At 53.4% G+C, this 11,615-nt stretch overlaps 1 protein-coding gene across 1 annotated transcript in view; it reads left to right on the top strand.

Moving 5' to 3' along the window:
• The first annotated feature begins 10,017 nt into the window (after positions 1-10,017).
• Positions 10,018-11,615, top strand: part of SLC16A2 (solute carrier family 16 member 2) — a 94,403-nt gene continuing 92,805 nt past the window's right edge. Inside the window, exon 1 of the mRNA XM_007505629.3 lies at positions 10,018-10,569. Coding sequence (XP_007505691.1) covers positions 10,269-10,569 — 301 coding nt within the window. The 5' untranslated portion in view covers positions 10,018-10,268. The remainder of the gene's footprint in view (positions 10,570-11,615) is intronic.

Below are 11,615 nucleotides of genomic sequence, written 5' to 3'. Positions count from 1 at the left end.
ACGCAGGGGAGGTAGAAGCCAGGAGACATTTTCTTTCCCAATCTGGAGCCCACAGAGCCGCTGTTGATGATCAACATTCTTGACAACCTTCTAACAAGTCAAATCACAGCTCAAGGTCAATTCTGAAAAGATGCTACAGGGCGGTCCCTTCTCAGCTGCCAAATGAATCATTGTATCCAGAGACATGAAGGGCCATTGATTCCAAATCTCTCTCCGATAGAGGAATCTTCCTTTTACAATCTCCCTCCTAAGTGGCTACCCAAGTTCCGCTTGAGCATTTTTTAACAATTAAAACCCATCCCTTTTCTCTTAGAATCAATACAGTGTGTTAGTTCTAAGGCAGAAGAGCAGTAAGGGCTAAGCAATGGGGTTCAAATGACTCATCCAGGGTCCCACAGCTAGGAAATGTCTGAGGCCAAATATTTTTTACATTGCTCCCCATTTTTATTTTTTAATATAATTTTATTTTGAAAAATATTTTCCCATGGTTACATGATTCATGTCTCCCTCCCCTCTTCCCTCCTCCCTCCCAGAGCTGACAAGCAATTCCACTGGCTTATACATGTATTATCACTCAATACTTCTTCCCATACTATTCATTTTTGTAATAGAAAAATCGTTTAAAGCCAAACCCCAAATCCTTTACCCATATAACCAAGTGATGAATCATATGTTTTTCTTCTTCGTTTCTACTCCCACAGTTCTTTCTCTCGATACTGATAGCATTCTTTCTCATAAGTCCCTTGGAATTGTTGAGGCCAAATTTGAACCCAAGACTTAGTCTCTCTGGGCCTGGTTCTCAATGTGCTGAACCACCTAGCTGACCCTCCCCCCAGTCTGAGCATTTCCAAAGGCAGGAAGCTCACAGCCCCCAAAGTCTACCCTTGGGAAACTCTGGTTTTCATTTCTACTGAGTAGGTTAAGCTGACCTTATAAATGCGCTCCTCTCCCCATTCCTCCCTGTTAGCTTTGCCAAATACTTAATCAAGATCATTTCTGCCTCGCTCTTTTATCAACACATACTTGCCAATGGCTTCTTCTGGGTATGGACCCATGTCTTCCCCCATACTTCCTAACTGCCCATGGCTTCCACTCTCCCGTGAGTCTTGCCACTACTTATCTAGCCAACCAAAAGTCATCTAGCAATGTTGGGCCAGAATCAGAGTGATGTCTTTCTGGATCCGCTTCCTTATTTGTAAAATGAGAGTGGGCCTACTGACCTCTGAGCTCCTGCCAGCTCTAAATCTCTGCTCCTAGCTTTCATAACCTATCCATCACTGACTCCCTGGTGCAGGCCCTCATCGCTTCACCACTGGATTATCCAAATGGCCACCTGCTAGTTGGTGTCCTAGCTTCAAGTCCCTTACCACCACCATCCATTTTCTACTCAGCTGTCAAATGAATCTTCCTTAATGCAGAACCTTCCTATCATCTCCAGGATCAAAGAGAAGATCCTCTGTTTAGCCTTCAAAATCCTCCATAAATGGACCCCTACTCCCCTTCCAGGCTCTCTCCTCCACATACTCTGGAATCCAGCCATTCTGGCCTCCTTGCTGTTCCTCAATCCAGATCCTCTATGTCCTTATTTTGGTCCTTCACTCTGTCTCCATACCTCCCTCCACACCCACACCTCAGAGATTCTGCAGAAAGTCCCACCTCCACTGCCAGTCAACAGTCAATAAGATTTTCTTAAGGCCTTACTATTCATCAGGCATAAAAACTGACAAAGCAAGAAAGTCTCTGCCCTCAAGGAGCTTACAGTCACATGAGGAAAGATAGACAAAAGCAGACCAGAAGTGGGGGGGGAGGGAAGGTCCCCAGCATGGGGGCTCAGTGACAAAATCCAAGAAATCTAGAATGAGTGCAACATATCGGGCAATGAGGAGATGCCTCCGATAGTGCCTTGCCACGAAGATGATCTCCCAGTTACATTGAATATATTGTTCATGTATCTATCATGAGAGCAATGAACATGAGTTCAAACAGACTTCAGGAGATAGTAGATGACAAAAGGGCCCAATGTGCTATGGTCCATGGGGTCCCAAAGAGTCGGATGTGACTGAACAACAACAATAACAACACACATCCATTTGCATGCTGTCTCTTTTCATTAGAAGGTGAACTCCTTGGAGGCAGAGACCAAGTTTCTTACCTTCTTCATATCCCCAGAGCTCAGCACAGTGTCTAACACAAGAGCAGTAGTAGTGGTAGTCTCTCGGTGACCGAGAATGACTATTGTCTTTGTGCAGTTTCATCTACAGTGTACCCTCATGTGGCTTTGGAGTCCAAAGGCTGAGGCGCAGAGTTTGTGGCACATGGGGCCTGGGACACCAGTTGTTATGGGAGGTGCAGTTGTGGCCTGGTGTCGGCGTTCATGTGCAGCGGCAAGACGTCAACGTCGCTCATCTTCAAAGGTGGTGGCGGCCTGGTTAATGTGGGTTCGCCAGCTGCTTCTGTCAGAGGCAGCAAGTTCTAGTTGCTTTGGTGTCATGCCAGCCCACTTCAAGTTGGACTTTAGCTGATCCTTGAATCTTGTCTTTGGTCGGCCTTGTTTCCTGAGTCCAGCTGACAGCTCATCGTAGAATATCTGTCTTGGTATTAGCTGTGGGTCCATGCGGATGACGTGTCCAGACCATCGTAGCTGGGCTTTGAGGACCATGACTTCGATGCTGGTGGAGTTGGCTCTGTCGAGGACTTCCTGGTTGGTGATTCAGTCCTGCCATCGGATCCTCATGATTGACCGGAGAGAGCGTTGGTGGAATTGCTCCAGCTGTTTCATGTGCTTCCGGTACAGTGCCCATGTTTCACAACCGTACAGGAACGAGCTGAGGACTACTGCGTTATACACTTTGAGCTTCGTCGCAGTGCTTACACCTCTGTGTTGGAGGACTTTGCAGCGCAGCCGCCCAAGTGCCTGGCTGGCCTTTTGGATCCTGGCATTGATCTCGTGGTCTAGGGACCCATCGTTGGCGATGGTGCTGCCCAGGTACTTGAAAGTGTTGACGTTAGAAAGCTGAATGCTGTCGATTGTAATGCATGGCTGGTTCGTTGGCCTCCCTGGTGCAGGTTGGAACAGCACCTCTGTTTTGCTGAGGCTGATAGTCAGGCCAAACAGTTTTGTTGTGGTGGAGAACCTGTCCACAATGGTTTGGAGATGATTTTCTTGGTGGGCCACGAGAGCACAGTCATCTGCAAAGAGAGCTTCCAGGATGAGTCTCTCTGTTGTCTTTGTTTTTTCAGTCAGGTGGCGAAGGCCAAATAGTGAGCCATCCAGTCAGTATTTGATGTAGACGCCCAGGTCTAGATCCATCACAGCATGTCATAATACTTGGGTGAAAAATAGGTTGAATAGTACCGGAGCGAGGACACAGCCTTGTTTCACGCCATTGGAGATGTTGAAGCGATCGGAAGTCTCTCCACCAGATAGGACTTCCCCTGTCATGTCGACATGAAAGAGCTGGATCAGTTTGACGAATTTTGCTGGGCAACCAAGCTTGCTGAGGATCACCCACAATGCATCCCTGTTCACTGTGTTGAACACCTTTGTCAGTTCTATGAAGACAATGTAGAGATTCAGGTTCTGCTCAAGGCATTTTTCCTGCATTTGCCTCACTGTGAAGACCATGTCGATGGTGCTGCGATCTGGTCAGAAGGCACATTGTGATTCAGGCAGGTTCTGCTCTGAAACAGATGACAGGAGTCTGTTGAGTATAACACGGGCGAGGATCTTTCCAGCAGTGGAGAGTAGTGAGATGCCTCTGTAGTTGTCACAGGCTGCTCGTGAGCCTTTGTTCTTGTATAGGGCTACTATGGAGACATCTCTGAGTTCTGGGGGCATGTCTTCCTCTTCCCATATGCTGGTCAGCACTATGTGGAATGCCTGGAGCACCTTTCCATTTAAGGCCTTGTACACCTCGGTTGGGATCCCGTCTTTACCGGGTGCCTTGCCTGCACTCATTTGTTTAATGGCTTTTTAGACTTCCTCTATTGAAGGAGGGACATCAAGTTGTTCAATGGAGCGGTTTTGGGGGATCTGGTCAAGGGCACTTTGGTCGACTGAAGAGGGTTGGTTGAGGAACTGACTGAAGTGTTCTTTCCACCTGTTGCACACAAGAGCAAGTCCTTGATAAATGCCTCTTAGCATTGCCCACTCCACTCCGCCATGTTCTCAAATTTGTTTGGAGTCTCCATTGTGGATGGATCTTCTGAGGGCATTGGACTACCAAGTATCAATCGGCCCCAGTGGAGAATAAGAAAAGGGGATGATACCTAACCCAGCACATACTGCAAACTGAAGCACAGTGCATAGTAGCAACTTATCCAAATACACACAAGCAAATCTTGGAGGAAACCGAGTCAGTCTATAAAGTTGTTCGGACAAGTCTAGGACGGAGAAAGGCAGGGCAGAAATAGGAGAGCACACATAGACAGAGTGGTCTTATAACTCATCATTAATACCAGGTTAAAGAGTTGATGGATGATTCTTCTATCAAAATTATCTACCAACTATCCCATTTCCTCAAGAAACACAATTTGTGAGCCAAATGGACATCCCTAAATCTTCTCAACTTTTCCTTTATTCTATGGAAAATACCTACGAATGATCCCTACTCCAATTCTGCTTGGGTCTCCAAGGAAAAAGGAAGTTTCCACTCTGCTCCAGACACTATAGGGTTAAAGGGGTTACCATGGCGTGTTTCCTATCTGCTCTTTTCCCACAATGCTCCTGCTGGCTGAGATGGCTAGGCAGGATAGCTTTAGTCATCTTTCCCCCCCTTCTCCCCCTACTCTAAGAATAGAATGGCTATTGAGCTGGATGGCCCCAGCTCTCAGGAAGTGGGCTCCTTATGCCTTACTCAATTGATTTGTTTGTGATGCACTTATTATCATGAATAGCCTCCTGGCACAGACTATGATGAGACCCACCCTGAGTTCATCCTCTCTGTCTGTCCAACACCTCTCCTCCTGAAGCACCTGGAGGTGTGGGCATTTCTGGGGATTTCAAAGTCATTCACCTCAACCTCAAAACATCTATGAAATACCTACTATGTGCCATTCACTGTGCCAGATGATGGGGACACAAAGACAAGAAGGAAATTCCTCAATTCTCCAGGGGAAATAAAACCTACAGAGAAGTGTGCACACACACACACACACAATGATGCAAAGTAACTTCATAGGGGAGAGTACATGACTAACAACGAGTGGGGGATCAAGAAAGGACATCGGGGTGGCTCAGTGGATTGAGAGCCAGGCCTAGAGATAGGAGGTCCTGGGTTCCAATCTGTCCTCAGACACTTCCTAGCCGTATGACCCTGGGCAAGTCACTTCACCCCCATTGCCTAGCTTTTACCACTCTTGTGCCTTAGAACCAATACACAGTATTGATTCTAAGACAGAAGGTGAGGGGTTAAAAAAAGAAAGGTCTCCGAGTACACAGGAGCCCCTGAGCCATTCCTTGAAGGAAGTCAGATTCCATGATGTGAAAGTGAGGAGAAAGCACATTTCGGGCCTAAGGGACCACCCTTACAAAAGCAGGGAGACTGGAGATGAAAGGTGAAACAGCTAGTAGGCCAATTTGGCTGAAATACAGAATCCCTGAAGGAGACTAATGTGAAAGACGTCTGGAAAGGTTCACAGGAGTCAGATGAAGAAGAGTCTGGAATTTCCAGCTGAAGACTTTGTTCAAGTCTACAAATTCTACCCAGAATTCCAGGCATGGGAATGGTAGGAGCAAAGGCATGCAAGCAGAAGAGACCAGGATGAGAATTGGGGCTGGAGAATGGCCTAATTGGTTCAGAGTAGTACAAAAGGAGTATTAGGTGATAAGGCCAGATAGGTAGGGTGGAGCCAGGTTACCGAAGGCCTTGAATGTCAGGCAGGAATGTTTCTTTTACTTAGTAAGCAGCTGCAAGTCACCAAAGGTTTCTGAAAAGAGGAGACACATGATCAGAGCAGAGGCACAACGGGAAGATTCTATGCCATCTGGATACTGGACTAGAGAGGGGATCAGACTGGAAACTGGGAAGACCAGGAACATCAACATCATTTCCCTAATGTGGCCAAGAAGAGAAATGTCCTCTCTACCTTTACAAGCTCTCTGTCTCTTTGTCTCTGTCTCTGTTTCTGTCTGTCTGTCTGCTTCTCTGTCTTTGTTTCTGTCTGTCTCTCTCTCCTCTCTGTCTCTCTTCTCTCTGTCTCCCTGTCTTTCTCCTCTCTCTGTCTGTCTCCGTCTCTCTCCTGTTCCCTAAGTACTCAAGCTCTTTTTCCCTATCATCAATTCCATTTAGACTTTTGGAGTTCAGACCTCATCACTATGTTGTTTCTCCTCATTCTTGAATGAAGAACCCAGTGGCCAGCCATGAAGCATTTATTGATCACCCACTATGTGCCAGGCACCATAGAAAGTGCTGGCGATACAAGGAAAGAAATCCCCGCTCTCAAGGAGCTCACCTCCTCCTCCTTTTTTAACCCTGATCTTCTGTATTAAAATCATTAGCACTGGTTCCAAGGGCTGGGAAATCACCATTAAGTGGCTTGCTCAGCGTCACACAGCTAAGAAGGGTTTGAGGTCACATTTGAACCCAGGACCTCCAGACTCCAGGCCTGGCACTCTATCCACACTATACTGTCCAGCTTCCCCAGGAGTTCACATTCTACTGGGAGAGAGAACAGGGCATTAACTAGATAAATTCAGAATGAAGAAAGAGTAGATGGAAGGTGATCTAGGAGGTGGCTGCACTATCTAGTGGAATAAGTGGGAAAGGCCTCCTGCAGAAGGTGAGATTTGAGCTGTGTCTTGAAGGAAAGCAGAAGAACAAAGAGGTGATGGAGGGAGAGCATTCCATTCTGTTCCACCAGAAAAAAGGAGTGCCATGTTGAAAGAAGGGCCAGGGTAGCTGGATGGAGCACAGTGGAGGGAAGGAAGGTGTCAGCAGCCTGGAAAAGAGGCCAAGCAGGGGGCTTTTTCCTGGATCCTGGAAATAAGGGCAGTTTGTCAGGGTGGAGGCCATGCCCACATGTGGCCTTCAGGAATCACTTTTGGGGCTGAATGGAGGATGGATTAGAGAGGGCAGAAACTTGAGGGAGGAAGAGCAGTTGGAAGGTGAATGCTACGAAGAGCCCAAAGGAGAGGTGGTAAGAGGCCTGAAGCCGAGTGGTGGCTGTATGGATACACAGGAAGGGCCAGATGTCCCTCCACATTGAGAAGGGAGGCAGGACAAGATTTGGCACCAGACTGGGACATCCAGGGTGAGAGTGAGGAGTTATGGAGTGGCTACCTCTAGGGGGAATTGGAAACTTTATTGATTTACAACAATCTGGGAAAATTTCCATGTGGGCCTCATTGGAGACTAGAGGAAGGGCTACGACAGATGAGGATAGCTTCCATTATTATGTAGCAGCTAGTTGGCTAGGTGGCACAGTGGATAGAGTGCTGGGCCTGTAGTAAGGAAGATTCAGCTTCCTGAGTTCAAGTCTGGCCTCTGATACCACCTAGCTGTGTGACCCTGGACAAGTCACTTAATCTTATTTGCCTCATTTTCCTCATCTGTCAAACAAGGAAGAGAAGGAAAATAGAACAGCTCTGGACACCTTGGCTATCCTGGTCACTCCATTTTACAGAGAAAGAAACCGAGGGACAGTGAAGTCAATAGTTTTGCTGTCAATGAACCTTAAAATATTATGGAAATAGACATTGGGGAGGAAGGTGGGGGTCAGGGGTCAGCTCCTACTTGAGTTGACATCTGAAGACCTAGATTCAAATGTTGGCCGAGATAACTCCAAATAGGGTCAGGAAGAGTCCGGCACAACTGAACAACAGCATACATCATCTCATTTGATCCTTGCAGCACCTGGATAAGGTAGGTGCTCTTACTATCCCCATTTCAGACACAAGTCAATTGAGGCTCAGTGGTTAAGTGGCTTCCCCCACAGCCACACAGAGAGATAGATGAGTGTCTGAGACAGGACTCAAATCCAGGTCTTCCTGAATTCCTTCCAGGTCCAACCTTCTATGCACTCTGCCCCATGCTTCTGAATGGAAGTAAGTGAACCATTTCAGATGAACTTGTTTAGCTGGCTGGTTTATAAACAACTTTGGTCTGTGTGCTAAAGCTGGGGGGAGGAAACCACTAGGAGATGTTCCTGAGCATCTTCACTGGCAGCGGGTGCCTTCCCTCTTCTCTAACCTTGGAGCAAAGAGGCAATCAGTCCAAGGGAATGAGCAAGAAGAGCACTCGAATGTGAACCAAGAGGCACTATGGGGCTAGCTCTGTTTGAGGGAATGTGAGGGTCCCCTGAACCAAAGGCACCCCCCATTCAGGCCCAGAGGCACCAGGAATGCCCACCCAGAGTCAAAAGGAAGTCCTCCCTGAACAGCTTAGCTCTAAGGAGTTGGTCAGACCTGCTAAACTGAGGCTCTGTGGAGGCCAGTGGAGGAAGGATGGGCCCAGGGTTCCCCTGATTGGGTGGGGGAGGGCATGAGCAAGTGGGGAGGTCAGGAGATCACAGAAAGGGGCCAACGTCCTTTCCCCAACTTTCCCTAGGGAGCATTGGGCTGGCCAAGCAGGGCTTTCCCGGTAGGACAAGTGGCCAGGCCTGGGGTGCGCTTTGGGATCCTGAGATGGGGCAGGATGCCCCGGAGGAGAGCCTGGTCCCAGACCCTGAACTCATCCATCTCTAACGGTTCTCTTCTGCTCCGATTCATTTCTCTTTAGGATTTTGCTAAAGATTCCAGAGATGGTATGAGGAGTTTTCCCTGGATCCCTGCCAACCTCAGCCAGGGGCCAGTGTCCCATTCCTCAGGACGGTGGGAGACAATGGTGCAGAGTCCCCTCCCTGGGGAAGGGAAAGAACACAGACTGAAGCATCCAAGGCCCCTGGCCCCGGGTAGAGCAGTGGCTGTGCCCAGCAAGGTACCAGAGGGCACAGCACAGCATGGCACCTCACTACATGTTCTGTTCCATTCCATGCCTGCGGCCCCGGCCCAGCCCAACCCACGAATGCAGGCTCCTGGCGGCCTGTCCTGTGCTTCCCAAACTGCTGGCCACTGCTCAGCCCGCCCCCTCCTGGCCTGGCCCGGCCCGGCCCGGCCCGGTCCAGTCTGGCCCTACGCGGCCCGGGAGCAGAGGGGAGGGGCCCGAGCTGAGCCCTCTTCCCCGGCGGCCCTGCCCCCCAACGTCGTGCCCACCTCCGCCACGGCCGCCGGGAGTCGTTTCCCCGGCCCCTGGCCCCAGTCCCCGGTCCAGCTCGGCCCCCGGCGGCTCCGGGCTCCGGCTCGGGCTCGGCGCAAACAAAGCCCTGATTGACTTCCCAAAGGGGCGGGGCCCGGAGCCGCGGGGCCGCCTCCTCCCGGCCCCCGGATTTGCAGGCCCCAGGCGGGCGCTCTGGGGGGCTAGAAGGGTGGGGGTTTTGCCTTGGGGGCTGCGAGGGGCAGCCCCCGCACCAGTCCCAGCTCCGATCTTGGGGCGCTGGGGGCCCCCTCGGGGCCAGCCTCCCAAGGAGCCGGGCCAGGGCGGGGCAGCCCTGGGAACAAGGGGGCTGGGGGTGCCCTTCGAGGGCAGGGGTGGGGTCCGACGCCCAGCCATCTCTTTTCCATTAGAGGTGGGCGAAGGGCACCCCTAGCCCTGGGCTAGTGCTAGAGTGGCGGGGCGAGGGGGCCCGGGCCCAAGTCTAAGCCTGAGCCCAGGAGAGCACCCCACCCCTCTGGCCGCAGGGGATTGGGGCCCTCCGCCCTCCGGGAGGGCTGGGGGCCCGGGGCCCGGCTGACCGCCCCTCTTCCTCTCTGACCTCGTCTCCCGCCCTGGCAAGTCTCCGGAGACCAAGGGAGGCTAAGTTTGACTGGAGAGGGGAGGGGGCGGGCCCGAGGTGCCCAGGAGGGGGGAGCCTCTGGGGGGAGGAGGAAGAGGAGGAGGAGGAGGAGAAGCGGTGAGGAGGCTGTAGCCGGCGCAGACAGTGGGAGGAAGGGAGGGGGGGGAGGAGAAAGGGATGACAGGGGGAGAAGGAGAGGAGGGGGAGGAGTGGGGGGAGGAGAGGAGGGCATGAGGGACCGTCTGTCGCGGGACGGTCTGGGCAGCTAGGGCGCTGGGCCGGGAGGAGGCGGCTGGAGCAATAACAGGCGGAACAACAACAACAGCCGTGCCGCCCGCCCGCCCGCGGAGAGCAGCGCGAGCCCAGCCCAGCCCAGCCCCGCCGTGCCGCCGCTGCCGCCGCCGCCGCCGCGCCGCCCCGCGCCGTGCAACCACCGGCCCCCCGCGCCCGCGCCCGCGATGGCCCTGCGGAGCCCCGAGTCCCGAGGACAGAAGGGGCCCTGGGAGGCGGAGGCGGAGGCGGAGGCAAAGGAGCCGGCCAGCAGCCCCGAGCCAGAGCTCACGGTGAGCACCCGCGGCCCCGGCTCCGGCCCCGGCCCGGGCTTCCAGCCCCCCGAGGGGGGCTACGGCTGGCTCGTGGTGTTCGCCGCCACCTGGTGCAACGGCTCCATATTCGGCATCCAGAACTCCTTCGGGATCATCTACACCCTGCTGCTCCAGGACGAGGAAGGCGACAAGAGCCAGCAGGAGTTTAAGGCAGGTGAGTGAGTGACCCCCGCCCCCGCCGCCCCCCGTCCGCCCCTCAGTGGCGGCACACACCTGGCTGGCCCAGTAGTGCCCTGGGCCCTGGGCCCCTCCGGGGCAGGGGCTGCCGGGGCGGCCCGCAGCCCCCGGGGGCCGCCTCCCGACCCACCTGAGCGCCCAGTTGCCTGCGGACCCCACCGCCCCGGGCTCCCGGGGCTCCGGACAGCGGGCCTGTGGCTGGCAAGCAGGCTGGCAGGGTTCCCCGGGCAGCCCGAGCTCGGAGCAGCCGGCCCCCTGGAAGCGGAGAACTTTTTGCTCCGAGCAGTGTCCATCCTCACCTCCCGGGCTGGTTTAAAGCACTCGGTGCGTGCGTGTGTGCTGGGCGGCGGCGGGGGGGGCAGTGGCTGCACTCATCGCTGGGCCTGGCTGGGGAGGAGGAGGAGGAGGAGGAGGAGGAAGGAGGCAAGTACTGAGTGGTCCCCAAGCTCTCCGAAGAGCGGAATCCGCTGCCTGCCTGCCTCCCTCTGCCGTGGGCACTGGCCGGCCGCACGGGCAGTGCTTTAGAATTCTGGCAGGTAGGCGCGCGAACAGGCACATGGCAAGAGTGCGTGTGTACCTGTGGTGTGCGTGTGTGTACACGCGTGTTGTGTGCGTGCGGGAGTCTGTTTCTCTCCCTGGTTATAACTTAGCTTACCAGGTTCGCCCTCTGCCCGCCGCTGTTCGGGCTAAGCCAAGCCCCCAGCCCCTTGTGGATGGCGGTGAGACCCCAGGCAGCTGCTCGCTCCCCGCCTCTTTCCTGGCCCCGGGCTGAGAAAGTATGTCGTGGGAACCCAGATCGGAGCTTGCACCTTTCCAAGGGTTCCACCCTCGGCACCAGGGGCCTCCCGAGGAGGGGTCGAGAGCCTCCGGCTGAATGCAGGGGGCTGGGGAGTAAAGTCGCGAGACCCGAGAGACTCTCTCTCTCATCTCGCGCGCACACGCACTCTCGCTCCCAGCCCCAGCCCCAGCCCCACAAACGCTTCTTGGCTCCTGTAAGGAGGTTACACCCACTCGTGGGCTCGG

Source organism: Monodelphis domestica, chromosome X (assembly GCF_027887165.1).
Source record: "Monodelphis domestica isolate mMonDom1 chromosome X, mMonDom1.pri, whole genome shotgun sequence".
Classification (NCBI taxonomy): Eukaryota; Metazoa; Chordata; class Mammalia; order Didelphimorphia; family Didelphidae; genus Monodelphis; species Monodelphis domestica.
This window is presented reverse-complemented; position numbering and strand designations above follow the sequence as displayed.